Source organism: Sinocyclocheilus anshuiensis, unplaced genomic scaffold (assembly GCF_001515605.1).
Source record: "Sinocyclocheilus anshuiensis isolate Anshui unplaced genomic scaffold, SAMN03320099.WGS_v1.1 scaffold124, whole genome shotgun sequence".
Classification (NCBI taxonomy): Eukaryota; Metazoa; Chordata; class Actinopteri; order Cypriniformes; family Cyprinidae; genus Sinocyclocheilus; species Sinocyclocheilus anshuiensis.
In genome coordinates this window covers 854,876-872,172 of record NW_015554082.1, presented here as the reverse complement: position 1 = coordinate 872,172, position 17,297 = coordinate 854,876, and the positions used below count along the sequence as shown (strand labels likewise).

Sequence of the window (17,297 nt, the reverse complement as noted above, 5' to 3'; positions counted from 1 at the left end):
CTAGATTCAGAAGTGATTTTGGAGTGTGTTGGAGTGAATGCTATCATCTCATTTGTTAGCATTAATAGCCTTCACTAACAAGTTTTTAATCACTTATCTCCAAGAGTAGCTGTAAGCCTTGATCCTCATGTCTCTAAGCCGCACATTTAACAAAGGTTAAACACGGGAGCCCACTGTGCCTCGCACTCCCAGAGATTTTACCCACAATTAATGTACTTGGTTGAAACACAATACACTGGTTTCATATTCTTAAAAATCAAATACACATATCTAGAATACAAACACTCACTCACATTGACTATTTATAAACAAGTGCTGTAGCTGTTATGCCGTCACGCTTAGTTGTTTACCTCCCCTGTGACTGACAGAAATGAAAATGCCAATTTTAGAGCCTTATTATCTGTATCAAATCCTCCATGGAGTATTATTAAGGACGTAACTGGCAACCAGTACTTCAAAATGGTGTGAATCATGCAAAGAAATGGAAACAATTACATAAGAAAAATAACATATCATGACTTGCCTAGCTCAAACAATCCAAAAGTGAAGCATCTGAAATGTTGCATATTTCGTTGCAGAGGTACCTTTATTAAAACTCTTTTTAATCAGCCTAATTTGACCTTTGTAGCTTTGATAGATTCCTAGCATCTTCCAAAAACCTAATCTGTTCCTCTTCATCATAATCAGGACTTACCACACTCCAAGTTGTGCTGGACACAGCAGCAGAGAAGAAATGGCAGGTGACCGCCATCAACGTGGGCAACATGAAGGATGAGAGAAAGGATGAAGCATATCGCTCACTCTTTCAGGACCTAGAAAACAAGAAGGAGCGGAGAATCATCCTTGACTGTGAGCAGGACAAAGTTAAAGATATCATGGAACAGGTATACATATCAACGTATGCATAAACACTTAATAATTCTGATGTAATCAACATTATGACATTGTCACCTTAGCCTGCAGTATTTCAGCTAAAAAACATGCTCCTAATATGTGCTGGTTTAGCTGCATATGTATTTAGGTTGTTGTCATTTGTATGGGTGCTGAAATAATGCAGACATTGCATGCAAACAAGCAAATCAAAGCAAAACAAATACTTCAGCATTTAATAGTTGGGGTCAGCAAGATGTTTTTTTTTCTTTAACTTGGTTTCCTTTCATTAACCAATAATCGATTTTAAATAAATTGATCAAAAGCGACATATATAATGTTAATGTAAATGCATATATAATGTTACAAAAAAATTATATTCCAAATAAATGTTGTTCTTTTGAACTTTCTAATCATCAAAGATTACTGAGAAAAAGAAATACATTAAGCAGCACAACTGTTTTCAACACTGATAATAATCAGAAATGTTTAAAATCAGCATATTAGAATGATTTTTGAAGAATCATGTGACACTGAAGACTGGAGTAATGGCTGCTGAAAATTAAGCATTTCATCACATAATAAATTACATGTTAAAATGTATTAAAATAGACAGCAGTCATTTTAAATTGTAAAAACATTTCCCAATATTGAAAGTATTTTATTTATAATTTAATATTTTTTATTAAATAAATGCACCATTGGTGAGCATAAGAGACTTATAGACCCCAAACTTTTAAACAGTAATGTAAAAAAATAAGAAAGTGACATTCAAAAAGTAATTTTTGTCTTCAATCACAAGTCTACATAATACTTATAAAAATAATAATGAAAGCAACTAAGTACATTTTAAGAGCACCATAACTATGAATCATTAATTAGCCGGCACAAACAGATGCCATTAGTGGGCAGAAAAGTCCTCATGAGATGGGATTTACAATCACACTCGCTGCACCCTAAGGGAATAGCTATTGATTTGTATTTAAGGCCTGCATAAGTGTGTTTAACCAACCGCCACAATCAATTCAACTGATCTGGACTCAATAATATAGCTTTATCTACACACACTTGCACATGCACATCACAAGTACCTTGCTGTCAGCACACAAACCTCTCAAGCTGCTTTTATTTCAGTCCATCTCTCTGGCTGGCATTGTGGAGCAGTACACATTCTCTTGTCATTATCTAAAATACATTTATGAAGTGTAGTTTTATTTCATTTATTTTTATTTCATTGATTTGATGAGCTTCATTATTCTCTTTGCAGGTCATAACTATTGGCAGGCATGTGAAAGGATATCACTACATCATAGCAAACTTGGTAAATGATCTAAAATGTAACACTAACAAAGAACAACACGTCTTTTTGAAAATGTGCAAAAATGCTGAGAAAACCATGTCATGTTTTCAGGGTTTTGTGGATGGAGATCTTTCAAAAATCCAATACGGTGGAGCTAATGTCTCAGGCTTTCAGATTGTGGATTTCGATGACCCTCTGGTATCTAAATTTGACCAGCGCTGGGAAGCCCTGGAGGAAAAAGAATATCCTGGAGCAGACAGCAAGATACGGGTGAGATCTGTGTGTGTGTGTGACTGTCCCTTTTACTGTTTCAGACAGCTTCACTAAATATGATTAAAAGAGATGTTCAGGTAATTGCTACATGAACATAAAACTTCTTCATTTAAATGCCCGTATAGTTCAGGCCATTTGCAGGACAAGCTTGTTAGTCATTTTCAACTCCAGATAAAATGTAGTCTCATCTGTCTTCTCGCCAATTTACAAAGACTAAGTAGGTGCTTAATTTCCTGGGACTGAAATCAAGTGTTTCATTCTTACATTACCAATGAATCCTGAAAATGCATAATTTAGAATTGAGAACGCCTTTTAAATTACAGTACATTCATGAATTTGAATTGAATGTACAATGCGGTAGCAAACAAATTCAAATGTAATGAAATTCATATAACTGCTGTTATTTCCTGAGACAGCTTTACCAAATAAATGTTAAAGGAATAGTTCATCCAAAAATGAAAATTGTGACATTAATTACTCACCCTCACGTTCCAAACCCGTAAGGCCTGAAATCCGAGAGCTTTCTGACCCTGCATAAACAGCAACGCAGCAACTAAAGTAACTACCATGTTCAAGGCCCAGAATGTCAGTAAGGACATCATTAAAAAATAGTCCATGTGACATCAGTGGTTCAACCATAATTTTATGAAGTTATGAGAATACTTGTTGTGAACAAAAAAAACAAAAATAACTATTCAACAATTTTTCCCTACAATCTCGAGAGTACCACAACGCATGCGTGTGCATTCCTCTGCTTGTAAACAAGCCGCAGTGTATCCGGGTTCTACGTCAGAACACCGACTCCTGCGTCAGTAGCACCATGCGCATGCGCGGTGCTCTCGTGAATGCGCATTGAATTGAACACTAGAACTGCTATTATCACCTACAGTACAAGTATATTTCTGATTTTCTTCTCCAACCCTGTCAACTAATTCCTTACCATCTCTCTCTCTCTCTCTCTGTATCCAGTACACTTCAGCACTGACATATGATGCAGTTCAGGTGATGACTGAGGCCTTCCGTTATCTGCACAAACAGCGAATTGACATTTCCCGTAGAGCTAACAATGGAGACTGCCTGGCCAATCCTGCTGTACCTTGGGCACAAGGGGTGGAGATAGAGCGTGCCCTAAAACAGGTGACAAGTCATTATGCCAACTTGCCCAATGAGCACTAGGAAATCTATATAATTTTATTGTTTATACTGGGTTGTTGAAGTATTTGTAAAATACAATCTTAGCTTAAATAAGATTTTGAACCCAGATTGTCACTTTTAGAGGCCATTTTAGATATTTGAACTTTTTTTGAAAAAGAAAAGAAAATCCCTCAAAAATGATTTTCCTTTTCTGTCATATAATTTTCATGCAGGTGAGAGTTGATGGTCTCACTGGTAATATTCAGTTTGACCAATACGGAAAAAGGGTGAATTACACAGTCAATGTCATGGAACTGAAAAGCAATGGACCAGTTAAGGTAAGGCTTGGTTCTAAGAAAAGTGTATATTAGAAAGGAAAGCAGCATTTATTATTTCACATCATGTGTTACAAGTTACTCACAAATGCCTCTCTTTTTCAGATTGGCTATTGGAATGAAGTTGACAAAATGGTTGTGACAAAGTCTGATCTCGTCCCAAATGATACAATGGGGCTGGAAAACAAGACTGTGATCGTCACCACTATTCTAGTAGGTCTCAGTTGTGGTTTTCCATACTATTATGCTGTATTGTTGGAGTACGTGCTCCTTGACAAGGTGTTCCCTGCTGTCTTTTTCAGGAAGCGCCGTATGTAATGCTAAAGAAGAATGCTGACCTTTTTGTGGATAATGAAAGATATGAGGGGTACTGTGTGGACTTGGCAGCTGAAATAGCAAAACACTGTGGATTTAAATATCAGCTGAAAATAGTAGGAGATGGCAAATATGGAGCCAGAGATGCAGAGACGAAGATCTGGAATGGCATGGTTGGAGAGTTGGTTTATGGGGTAAGAAAGATATATAGTTTTAAAACCTTCAAAGTTGGACATAACTGATAAGTAGCTTCTAAACTGTTAGCATCAACATTTCCTATGAGGAATGAATATTAAATCTCTTTGATTTTAGAAAGCTGACATAGCAGTGGCTCCACTGACTATCACTTTAGTCAGAGAAGAAGTCATCGACTTCTCAAAGCCATTCATGAGTTTGGGCATCTCCATCATGATCAAGAAGCCTCAGAAATCCAAGCCTGGTGTTTTCTCTTTCCTGGACCCGCTGGCCTATGAGATCTGGATGTGTATCGTGTTTGCCTACATCGGCGTAAGCGTGGTGCTTTTCCTGGTCAGTCGTTTCAGTCCATATGAGTGGCACACAGAGGAATATGAGGATGGCCAGATACAGACCAACGAGTCAACCAACGAGTTTGGGATTTTCAACAGCCTTTGGTTCTCTCTTGGAGCTTTTATGAGACAGGGCTGTGATATTTCACCAAGGTTTGTTCTTGATCTTGCTTGGCCTTGATTTTTTGGTCAAAATATATTGATTTATGATGAATTATTAGTTATATCTATGTTGAAATTAATAAATATACTACACTAAAACATTACATATTTAGAAGATCGTTATTCATTATGCATGATACACTCATCTAAGCAGGCGAAGCAAATTCTGCCTAGCAGCTATTTTCACAAATACCTTAAAATGGTTAGTGAAACATCTGTTCAGGCTTCATGTTGACTTCAAAGTCCTTAGTCACCAACTCATAAATATATTTTCCGAGATCATACAAGACTTAACAGTTTCAGAAATACAGTGGAGTTGCATTTAAATTGAACATATTTTGCTTTTATTGAAGCCTATTAGTTGTGAACGAGATTTTTAACTGTGATCATGCTGTCATACCTAATATTTCCCATTGGGCATTTTTCATCAGGTCTCTTTCTGGTCGCATAGTTGGAGGAGTCTGGTGGTTTTTCACCCTGATCATAATTTCATCCTACACGGCTAACTTGGCTGCCTTCCTAACAGTGGAGAGGATGGTGTCTCCAATTGAAAGTGCAGAGGACTTAGCAAAGCAATCAGAGATTGCTTATGGAACTTTAGATTCTGGTTCAACAAAAGAGTTTTTCAGGGTAAGAGCTCTTTTTCCTCACTGTAATCCCTATAATCCATATGCCTACTTTTTCTTTAATTTTGCATTTGCAATTTGGTTTTAACTACTGTTAATAACACTCTTTTGTTGAATGTTTCAAAGGCTAATATAAAATGTGAACCTAAATGCTAAATCCAAGACTGCTTTGCTGATTGTAGTTACAGTAAACTGAAACTACCTGTTTGGTTTAACCATTTTGAGAGATTGTAAAGAGTTCATATTAATCCATGCATCTTTTTTTCTTTCCAGCGTTCCAAAATCGCTCTTTTTGACAAAATGTGGACATACATGAAAAGCGCAGAGCCCTCTGTATTTGTTAAGACGACAGCAGAAGGTGTAATGCGGGTGAGGAAGTCCAAGGGGAAGTATGCATACCTGCTGGAGTCCACCATGAACGAGTACATCGAGCAGCGCAAACCCTGTGACACTATGAAGGTCGGAGGAAACCTGGACTCCAAAGGCTACGGCATCGCCACCCCCAAAGGATCCTCATTAAGGTGGGTGGAATAGTATAACAATGTGTCCAATGTTGTTATAGTATCCCACCTACCCTGATGTAGCTGTGCTCATGTGTCCTGGTTTGTATAAAAGAGATAAATGTGGTAGCCGGATACATTAGAGCCAAATAAAAAATGGATAAAAAAAAATCTATTTAAAAAAAAAAAAAAAAAGGAAAATATTTATCATGCAGATTTTTTTACATATTAAAAAATACCTCATTATTTTTATCTTATTTACACTTACATTAATAATTATAAATTAAAAGCTTATTTTATATACATTCTATATTCAAATACCTCATTACTCTAAATTTTACATTAGTACATTTGTTCATGCTTTGAATTCAAGATTAACAGAATGCTAATATATAAATTAATATCTTTGAGATTTTGTCTTTTTCAAAAGTTGTGTCTTGTTTTTTGTCTTTTGAATGTTTCAAGGTTCTGCCTAATATCCTCTCCTATCATGTCTCTCATTTTTCTATATTCATGAATTATTGCTGTCTTTGTTTATTTGTAATAATGTGATTTCTGAAATGTTTTTACCAAACCCTTGCAGTACACATTTTTCGTTAAAGAACATTAACAAAGATGTGCTTTGAACTTCCAATTTGGCCGATTGAACCAAATTTAGCCATATTCATGTAACAGGTGGCACTGCTTGGGTTTACCAATGTTAATGCATTTATTGAAGATATGCTGATATTTGATTGAGATGCATTTCATATTGCCTTATTAGAGACAGTCTTCATTTAGTGGGATTCAATTTCTCCTCCTGTGAACAGAAACCAATCTGGACAGATTTAAAAAGTGGGTGGGTGGGCCTTAGGAGAAGATTGAATTATGTATGATGAAGATATAACCAACTTTTATTGCTGTTCTGCTGTCCTTCTTCTAGTAATGTTACTTGCAGGCCACTGCTATTAGTTATGGATGTGAGTACTGCGTTAAACTTCTCTATTCACGGCACTCTGAGCCACTTTCGTCAGTTAAACTCAGCTAATATATGCTATTAGTCTTCTAACAGCTTCAGATTTTGAAAGGGAGGAGATATCATGATTTCTTCTTATGCATATGTTAAAATGCTGAAAAAGAGGAAAGCAGTCTTCAGGTTTGAAAGAGGACCATTGACAATTGCTAAGTTGGCTCACCCTGTCTTACAAGTTATGTTTTATCGTTTCAAGAAATGCGGTTAACCTCGCAGTACTAAAACTGAATGAACAAGGCCTGTTGGACAAATTGAAAAACAAATGGTGGTACGACAAGGGAGAGTGCGGCAGCGGGGGAGGTGATTCCAAGGTCAGCCCCAGAGAGCAAAGTGATGGGTAACTCAATGCAACACTCAAGTAAGCAGCAAAACAGCACAGGATCCAAAAGTCCAAAGGTGGACATTTTCCACAACACTGACAGGTTAAGCATTGCTAACCATTGCTAGAGGACACACATATAAACAAAACCACCAAAACTCTGCGATTGGTCATCGTGTGTAGCGTACATTGCTGTTGCCCTTGCTGCTTACTTCAGGCGATACGTTAATGCACATTTGGCTCTGCAAAACTTGCATTTGCTTAGGCCAAATGGCGCATCAACGTCATAATCGCTACGGCAATAAAGAAAAGAGGAGAGAAAAGGTGAACTCTCAGAGAGAGTTGAATCAGTGTGATGTAATAATAACATAAAATAACATTGATAATGTTATTTATGTTATTTCCCACGTGAAGAACGCCAGTAAACCTTGCAGTATTGAAACTCAGTGAGCAAGGCACCTTAGACAAGCTGAAAAACAAATGGTGGTACGATAAAGGTGAATGTGGAGCCAAGGACTCTGGAAGTAAGGTTAGTCGCTGCAGGTTCTATGTGATCAAGCACACTTTTGATTAGTGGGAATAACCCATATTTAAATAATAATGACTAAAAAAAAAAATAATTAAAAAATGTAGACAGACAATGCACAGACAAGCATGAGATGCCTTGGTGAGATTCTTTGACTAATGCCTGCAGAGCTACTAATATCTGGTACCATCCACTGATAATTAAAATGTAATGCATGCCACTTCAGTCATACGCACTTTTTGTAATATCTGTAACACAACCAGTGGTCTCCTTCCAGCTTCTCAATCTGAGAATCACAGATCCTGCTATTACTTGCAGACCTGAGCTTAGAATAGCAGTTCTCAGACATTCATATCCAGCACATACAACGAAAGACTTCAAATTGTTCAAGTACGAACATGATTTCTCTCAGGTCATTTGTAGGACCATCTACAAGGGTGTCCAAGATTCTTAAATGTCTTTGTTTCATTGTGTGTTCAGCTGTTTGGTTGTGTTTTGTCAACTGACATATTGTGTTGATGTGCTTTGTGTTGATGCTTACAGAAATATTTATATGTACAGTATGTGAAACCTGATACATCATGCTTTGCCATGTTTGCACTTTTATAATACAACAAAATATGGGTATATAAAACAATGCTCTTTGCAACGTAGCGTAGGATGTTTTCATAGCCACGTAATCAAAGCACAACCTCAACCACTATAGGCAATATTCAGATTAGTGACTAATCAGATTATTTAGATTAATCAGAATATTCAGATTATTGATTGATCAATTTTTTTCTGCTAACCTAAAACCCTATATTAAAATTTTTTTATTCAAGTCAAAAATATTATTTAATATAGCTGAATCAACCCAACTGCATACAGTCACACAAACAAAAATCAACAAAACACATTTTTAAAGGTTAAATTGTTATTATTATTATTATTTTTAAGTGGTTAAATTGTTAAACAATGAAATGTCTTTATACGTTATTTTTAAATAAAAATTCCAGGTTAAAACAGGTCGACAGATCCTAAAGGTGTTTTGCAGAGCAAAAAAAGTCAATTTTCAAAAATGTTAGCTCTGTATCTGTCTATGTGTTGTGTGTTTTATGCGTGGTCATTTTGTGCACAGTACAGTACACTAATATTTAGAAAAGAATATTTAAATGACAGCTCCTCTCCCCAAAGACCTTTTAGTAGGTGTGTATTTGTGTTAAACTCCTGCCTTTTACCTACTATGCCTGTCATCTGCTTCCCTGTGTCTAATGCTATGCCTTCCATCCAGATGCCTCTCTCTTGAGCATCCCTTTAAATGGTCCTGTAGGCTTTCTTAGACAGGCGTAATTCATATCACAGCTGAGCATAGCATATTAACCCCTGCTATAACTGTGAATTCAACAAAGAAATAATGTTTACTACAGCCATTAGCATACGGGAATGTAAGAGCTGTGTTTATAAACCACAATGTTGGTTTTGTATATAAGTTTCAAGCGAATGTTAAAGGCTTTAGTAAATCCCTCCCATTCAAGCAGAATTGTTGAATACCCCCATTGCATCGCTTCAAAGGCACATTAACCAGCGGCGCATTCTACTTAGTACAATTGTTGTTTTAGCATTACTGTCCTGAGCTGTGCATTTGTATCCACATAGACATAAAACTGCCACTTAAATATACTGTTATTTATGCATACAGTTTGAATGCTTATTACTGAGATCCTGTACTTTCCCTGACCGCTGACCCGTGTCTCGTATGCATTTACAGGAGAAGACCAGCGCTCTCAGCCTGAGCAATGTGGCTGGGGTCTTCTACATCCTAGTGGGCGGCCTGGGCCTGGCCATGCTGGTGGCCTTGGTCGAGTTCTGTTACAAGTCCCGAGCCGAGGCCAAGCGCATGAAGGTGGCAAAGAATGCACAGAATATTAATCCCACTTCCTCGCAGAATTCACAGAATTTTGCCACTTATAAGGAAGGGTACAACGTATATGGGATCGAAAGTGTAAAAATTTAAGGGGGTAGGATACGCGGCCGTCATTCCAGTCTGTCCCCGTGCACGCTTCTTTTGGCTTCCATCTGTTCCATTCCCTGAATGTTCTATTGAATGAGGAGATTTTGACCGTAAGCTGGATCGTATGTACTGGTGTTCCTAGTGGGAAAAAAAAAAAACTTCCTTTCTCTCAGTCCACTGCACATATATTGGAGAGAAAAGTTTTTTGTACATCTCGTGTGATTTTGTTCTGTCAACTCCATTGTCAAGTATGACTGTTGTTGTATCACCCATCCATATGGAAGCTTATTTTTGCCAAAGAATTTAAAAAAAAAGGTAATTGTGACTATTTATCTCACAATTCTGACTTTTTTCTTGCAATTCTGAGTTTATATGTCAGAAGTCAGAATTGTGAGATTTGAACTCAGAACAGAATTGCGAAATGTTAAGAAGAAAAGTCTGAAGTGTGAGAATAACAAGCTATTACAGGGGAAAAAAACTGAATTGCGAGATGTAAACTCAGAATTATGAGTTTATAACTTGCAATTGTGAGATATTAACACAATTTTAAGAGATATAAGCGAGACGTAAAATCATTATTCAGAGAAAAAAAGCGATGTAAAATTCAAATTACGAGTTTATAAATTGCAAAATTATGAGATTAATTTTTTTTTTAAGTCAGAATTGTGAGATGTTAAGACCTAGTAGAAAAGTCCAAACTGTGAGAATATAAACGTGAAATTACCAGAAATAAAATAAAATAAATAACAACCTGAATTGCAAGATATATACTCAGAAATACAAGTTTATAACTTGCAAATTTGAGATATAAACTCACAATTGTGAGAAAACAAGTCAGAATTGTGAGATAAAAAGTCGCAATTACCTTTTTTATTTTATATGACAGAAACAAGCCTCCATACCCATCTCCCTCATTGCCTGCTTGCGATATGATTTTTTAAATGGTGATTGCTCGCGATTTTGCTCCTCATTTTTGATGTTTTTCCACCACATCAATTCATGTCTACATTTTCAACTAAACATTTTAAAAATAAGCTTGAAGCCAGTTTGCGAAATCCGCTCTAACTTTCCTTCATCTCTCTGTTTGGTGTGTGTGCGTGGATATTTGTTTCTCCGTTCGCATCTATGTGCGTGTTCCAGGTGACCTTTTCAGATGCTACGAGGAGCAAAGCGAGACTGTCTATTACTGGGAGTACTGGCGAGAATGGACGTGTGATGAGTCCTGAGTTCCCCAAAGCAGTACATGCGGTGCCCTTTGTTAGACCTGGTGTGGGAATGAACATCAGTCTGACTGATCTCTCCTGATGGATAAGAACCTGCCGAGTGCCTTACACAATGGTTTTCAATAGAGCGCGTTCTATTCTCTTTCCTGTCGCTCTCTCCCCTATCTCTCACCTGAATGGAGGACGGAGGCCTCATTTGATGTCATAGAGACATAATCCTTCCTTGGCCCTTTATAACAAAAGATGCACTCTTCTATTGGAAATACACCGACTGACACAAAGACACTCACTTAGCGAGCTGATGACATCTACCCCCTGTAACGGATATTTTTGACGACAACTTGAAACACATAGAAGCTCTTTGCGGGAAAGAGAGAAGTTAATAAAGTCTGTCTGTTTTCATAGCTGACGCCGTTCCGATGTCTATTTCAGCTCAAGCACACTTTACCATCATCTGCTTCAGGATGTGAAATGTCTTTTTATTAATAAAACGAACAAAAAATCTCTATGAAAAAGTATTTTTATGTATTTTCACAGAAATGGCTTTTAAATAAACCTGCTTACATTCCAGTTAATTAAAGCTGTAAATCATAATCTCAACATACTTTTAAGAGCTTAGCTACTAGTTTCACATTTTAATGCCAAATATGTTGCTTATCTTGTAATTTATTAGTCCTCTTCTGATACATTCATTAACATTTTGGTGTTAATAGGAAATATCTAGCAATGCTTGTCATTTGAAATCTGTTTGAAAAGTGGGTGCCGCGGTTATGATCTCTTACTTTCATCGACTTTTGTTTTTTGTTTATCAAGAAAATCAGGGTAGCGGTTATAATATTAAAAAAGAAAACGTGTTTACAATATGAACTTAAAAAGGAAAATGTTAAAAAAAAAAGTACCTATTGTATTATTGCATATGTTTTGCTGTGAAATTAATAGAAGCATACACATCAACAAAATGCTCTGTTAAAAATGCCAAATAATTAATTGTGCCAAAATTATTGATAAATATAGTCATATATTAATCTGTCATCAATGTGAATGTAGTCAATACATTCTGTAAGTTTTGTTACTAAATGTTCAGTTGGATGGTATATACAGTGATTTATCAAGGATTTTATTTACATTTTTGCTGGTTTGTTTTTACCTTATAGCAAATTTAGCTTTCAGACCACAGTATGGCTTTTTTACATTTCCACTCTGCATCTAGAATTTGTTTTCCAAGCATCCAAGTTACATATATTTTTCATAAAAGGCAAGAAATGCCGTATTACAGGCCAAAACATCTATGCTTATTCTTCAGTATTTATGAAACCTACCACGAGAGAACAGTTTGTTTGATAATGATAATAGTCCACAGTTTATTATATCGCAGTTAAACTACTATTTCCCAAAAAAGCAATGGCAACTATAACAGTTAACACTTGATATTGCAATAAACTGAGATTAAAAACAAAGATGTCCCCAAAAGCGAGAGTACATTTGTAAGCTCAGAAAATGGTCACAGTTATGTACATTTCTGTATGATTTTTTTTTCCTTCTCACTTCAGCCTTTCTCTCCTCAGTCTTCCATACTAGACTGGGAGACTGGTTAAGACTTTTGGTTTTGTCATGATATAATCACTATTAGTTGAAAAAGACCATGTAATTTTAAGGACTGCTCTCTCTACCATTTTGTAAATGAATGTGTGCCAACTTGTTTATTTTTTGGGATCCTTTCTAAATAAAAGCTGACTAATAGTCTTATGTTTCGACTGCAGTTTTCAATGACCAATATGATTATAGCAAATCCAGTCCTGAGCAGGAAGCAACAAAATATACTCTGCAGGCGTTTGAGGTTGCAGAGCTTCATCTAAACGCCATTTTACAGAACATTTCAAGACTTCTGAGAAATATGTGCTAATCATTTGGATCATTTTTTATGTAAAAAAGTAATTTTAGCATGATTCTTTTTAAAGTGTTTCCAGTAATCACCGACAAAATGACTCAATCAAACACACCATTTCATTCTTCCAAATAGATAATTCATGAAGTGATTTCCACTCATTCCTTGTTGGGTTGGGATGGATTTAAATGTCTGCTAGCTGATAGGAAGTGAGAGGAATGGAGAGGTGTTTTTTATCATAAATTATCATGCTGTGACGTCTCTGCATTGGTGTTAATGAATGTCACACATTCCAAAATGACAGATACCCTCCCCCTGCTCTTTCTACATAATCTCCCTTCCATCTTTGCAGTCCATATGGTGCCCAACACTTCTGGAGACATCCATTTAACATTTCATCTAACATCTAGTCTCAAAATATTAAAGGCTCTTTGGGCATTTGCACACAAGGGTATGTATTGACTTAGAAGGGCACTTTAGAAATAACGGGCTCTTTATCTAATTCCACATTTCATGATCTGAACTTTTGTGTTTTGGGACACTTCAAATACATTCCCTGCATTTCAAAAGATGCTTGATGGCAAACAAAATAGCAGATATCTGGCTCGAGACTCAAAGCTTCTGTTAAAAGACCACCTGATCTGTTTCCGTTCCTCTACTGGGTTTCCAAACAAAGCACCCTGCTCATATTTATATTTGACCAATGATAATATGTAAAAGGTTTATGTTGTGCCATCTTGCATTTATTTTGACACTTCGTAGCATGGATGCAGAAAGTGTCCATCAATAATAGGGTGGTTACCAGTTAAATTACTATAAGATTTACAACACATCCTCAAAAGACCTTCAAAGATGCATTGCTAAGAATAAGGCAGTGCCATCTGATACACAGACAAAAGGAGGGTTATAGCTGTGGTTAAATCCACATCAGTCAGAAAACACTGACCTTTGGGTTATCTCCAGTCATTAGGTCAATAAAAAGACAGGGGATTGCTGGGCTAAACTTCAAAACCCATTGCCGTGTCCAAGATGTCTATCTGCGCTTCAGCTTCCCCTTTTTGCAACTCAATCAAAAGCCATCATTGATAAACTCAAGCACAGCGCAGCTAGATGACAGCAGGAGGAACAAAATACTGCCCTGAATATGCCAGTGCAGTGGAGACATCAATACCTCATACAGCCTCACCTTTCATCTCGCCAGTCTCATAATGAAGCCCCAAAGCTATTTCCTGGGGTCTGCAGAGCAACCAGAGAGTGGGCTGCAAGAACAGGATTACAATTTCATGAAAACATACGCATTATAAGTGGAATTACATGAGACAAAATTGGGGCAAGAAAATTTCCTGCGGTAATCCCAATAATCCCAAATTCGAAAATGTGATTGTGTTTTAAATAATACACCAATTCACTGCATAATTTATATTACAAGATTTGGGAAAAGACATGTAAATATTTCTGTATGTACATATTCATAAGGATGAACTTATATTACCTTCCAAAATAGAAAATGGTGAAGAAATCACTTCATATTAACCAGGCGATGTAACATGACCTCAGTCTCTCCATCTAGAATGGTAAAAGAGAAATGTAGGACTATATCCTCACAATGTTTTGATTGACAGTCCATTGGATTTAATTTGAATTCACAATTTTGCCCTAGCAATTAATTTTTCATATGTGACCCGGTCGAGGGAGAAAAACTTTGATATTAGGCTCAGTGGCCAAAGTCTCATTACAAATCATTTGTATTCATCCACTACAATATTTCCATTTCCCCAGTCCAGAGATGTGATTAATCAGGACAAACTCTGATCTAGCTTTTTGGTACATTTCAAATCAAAGTATTCAAGGACAAAAAAAAAAGTAATTATAATAGATGCATTTTCATGTTTTATAATCACTTATTGCATTAAATATTGAGTTCTGATAGGTCAGTCGCAGCATTTAGTGGTTAGATATTTCCTAAACGGAATACAACAGTTATTGGCCACATTTTTAGCAGCCTTCATGCATCTACCAACCCAGAAAATGTGAAAAAGAACAACCCAGTAATTTGTTTTGGTAAGCCTTTCTCTGCAAGCTTGTGAAAAAAAAAAAACTAGCCGCTCAGATTTCGCTCCCCCGTGACATAGAAAGGGGATCTTATTATAATATTATCACCCCTTAATCTGCAAGTTTCTGCCCACATCGCCGCCATTGTGTTTCTAACTCTATGACCAAAGTCTGAGCAAAGCATACTGTTCTGTCTTTGGCTACACTGAAGAGCACAAAACAGGCTCAGAGGAGACAACAGAGCAGTGGATTTGTTGATTTATTTACTGTATATTACGCTGCTACCACACACATCTAATATAAGCATGCAATTTCTTTCCCAGCTGTTTACCTTCACAGACATAACCAACTGTTTTTGTAACTCGTGTGTTTTTAACATAAACTTGTGTATTTGACAGTTTATGCGCAATAAGACATGGAAGAGAACTTAGTTTAGTACTCACATGCCGTGTGACAGCTGCTTTCTGTGTGCGTGCTTTAGATGCGTGCGCTCAGAAAAAACATATATCAAAAGTTTAAACTAATATGGTTTAAAACACATGATTTCAGTGCGATAGACACGATAATCAAAACCAAACAAATGTTTTTAGCAGAGTATCTGAGGTACAAGCTGTAAAGGCACAGCCCTATTCTGGAAAAGGGGGCAGGGACCAGCAGCTCATTTGCATTTAAAGAGATGTGCACAAAAACAGTGTGTTTCTGCTTCCTCTCAAAATAGGCATTTTCAAAATGATATAGTAAATGATCTGTTGGGTATTTCGAGCTGAAACTTCACAGACACATTCTGGAGACACCTGAGACTTATATTACATACTATTGTAAAAAGGGTCATAATAGGTCTCCTTTAAGATGAACTGTCAGTATTTGAGATATAAGAGAGATGGATATCTCACCAGATTCCATCCATAAAACTTGATAAGTTGGTGTGATATATGTGTCCCTGACCCATAATTCAGTTGGGAGAAGGTTTCACAGAACACTGTCTGAAAGTTGCAGATGGCATCTGCATTTGACATGTGATATGAAGTCTCTTCTCTGTAGACCTGACACTCAAAGCTCATCTTCATGTTGCTCCTCTCAAGGCTATCTTCAGACAACAGCTGAAAAAAATCTTATTTTTTTTCTCTTGCTGTAATGGGTTGGGATTCAGCACAGAAGGGAAAAAATAGAACCTGCTATCCCCTGGCTGAGTTGTCATGGAAACAGCATCGGCTGTGCTCTTTCCTGTGTGAGGAACAGGATGCCGTTTAGCATGTGGGATCTGAAGATGCTGTTGAATTGATTCATGTCTTTGCCACCTTTACAAGTCATGAACACACATCTACAACAACCGATTGCTGTGATCTTTGTACCTCAAATCCATGGAGACACTAGCCGAGCTAGTCATGGAACACACTAATTTGTGCCGAAGTTCAACTAGTGTTTTGCCGCCTTACACGGCATGAGTTTCTATGGCAACCACTTCTGTGTCATGATTATTCAGCTCATCCATAAGAGATTGTCTACTGTGCAAGGGTATTAATGTGCTTTATGTAACTGATTATGTTGTGATAGAAACCACAAATATTCTTTTGAATAACAGAGAATTAAGCATAAGAACAAACTGACTCTCAAAATGACAAAAAAAAAAAAATGGCACTTTGCTATGCTGACTTCATTGCTGGTGCTTGAAAACGAAGTACAGCTGCAGATCTCTAAAAAAATATCTATGTAACAGATTGGGTCAATGTGATTGGGTTACTGTTAAAGGGATAGTTCACCCAAAAATGAAAATTCGATGTTTATCTGCTTACCCACAGGGCATCCAAGATGTAGGTGACTTTGTTTCTTCAGTAGAACACAAACGAAGCTTTTTAACTCAAACCGTTGTCAGTCTTATAATGGAAGTGAATGGGAATCACGGCTTTGAGAGTAAAAAAAAACATACACAAACAAAACCAAATTAAACCCTGTGGCTTGTGACGATACATTGATGTGTAAAGACACAAAACGATCAGTCTGTGCAAGAAACTGAACAGTATTTATATCGTTTTTTACCTCTGATGCACTGCAATGTCTGAACAGTAAGTGCATTACCACCACCTATCTCTCAAATGGACCATTGAAACTCCTAATTGAGATTGTAGATAGAGTGTCAATGGTCCATTTGAGAGATAGGTGGCGGTAATGCACTTACTGTTCAGACATTGCAGTGCATCAGAGGTAAAAAACGATATAAATACTGTTCAGTTTCTTGCACAGACTG

General features: G+C 36.8%; 1 protein-coding gene across 3 annotated transcripts in view; it reads left to right on the top strand.

The window, feature by feature from the left end:
• The window catches only part of LOC107669079 (glutamate receptor 2-like), a 40,820-nt gene extending 28,910 nt beyond the window's left edge, over positions 1 to 11,910 (top strand). Inside the window, exons 4-16 of one of the 3 annotated variants that reach the window (XM_016461176.1) lie at positions 688 to 884; positions 2,138 to 2,191; positions 2,282 to 2,440; positions 3,413 to 3,580; positions 3,811 to 3,915; positions 4,018 to 4,125; positions 4,215 to 4,421; positions 4,540 to 4,907; positions 5,348 to 5,546; positions 5,816 to 6,063; positions 7,788 to 7,902; positions 9,650 to 9,784; positions 11,033 to 11,910. In XM_016461176.1, coding sequence (XP_016316662.1) covers positions 688 to 884; positions 2,138 to 2,191; positions 2,282 to 2,440; positions 3,413 to 3,580; positions 3,811 to 3,915; positions 4,018 to 4,125; positions 4,215 to 4,421; positions 4,540 to 4,907; positions 5,348 to 5,546; positions 5,816 to 6,063; positions 7,788 to 7,902; positions 9,650 to 9,784; positions 11,033 to 11,197 — 2,228 coding nt within the window. In that variant the 3' untranslated portion in view covers positions 11,198 to 11,910. Of the gene's footprint in view, positions 1 to 687; positions 885 to 2,137; positions 2,192 to 2,281; positions 2,441 to 3,412; positions 3,581 to 3,810; positions 3,916 to 4,017; positions 4,126 to 4,214; positions 4,422 to 4,539; positions 4,908 to 5,347; positions 5,547 to 5,815; positions 6,064 to 7,250; positions 7,366 to 7,787; positions 7,903 to 9,649; positions 9,785 to 11,032 lie in introns of those variants that run through there. The other 2 variants (XM_016461175.1, XM_016461177.1) reach the window with 2 other exon arrangements.
• The last annotated feature ends 5,387 nt before the right edge of the window (positions 11,911 to 17,297 follow it).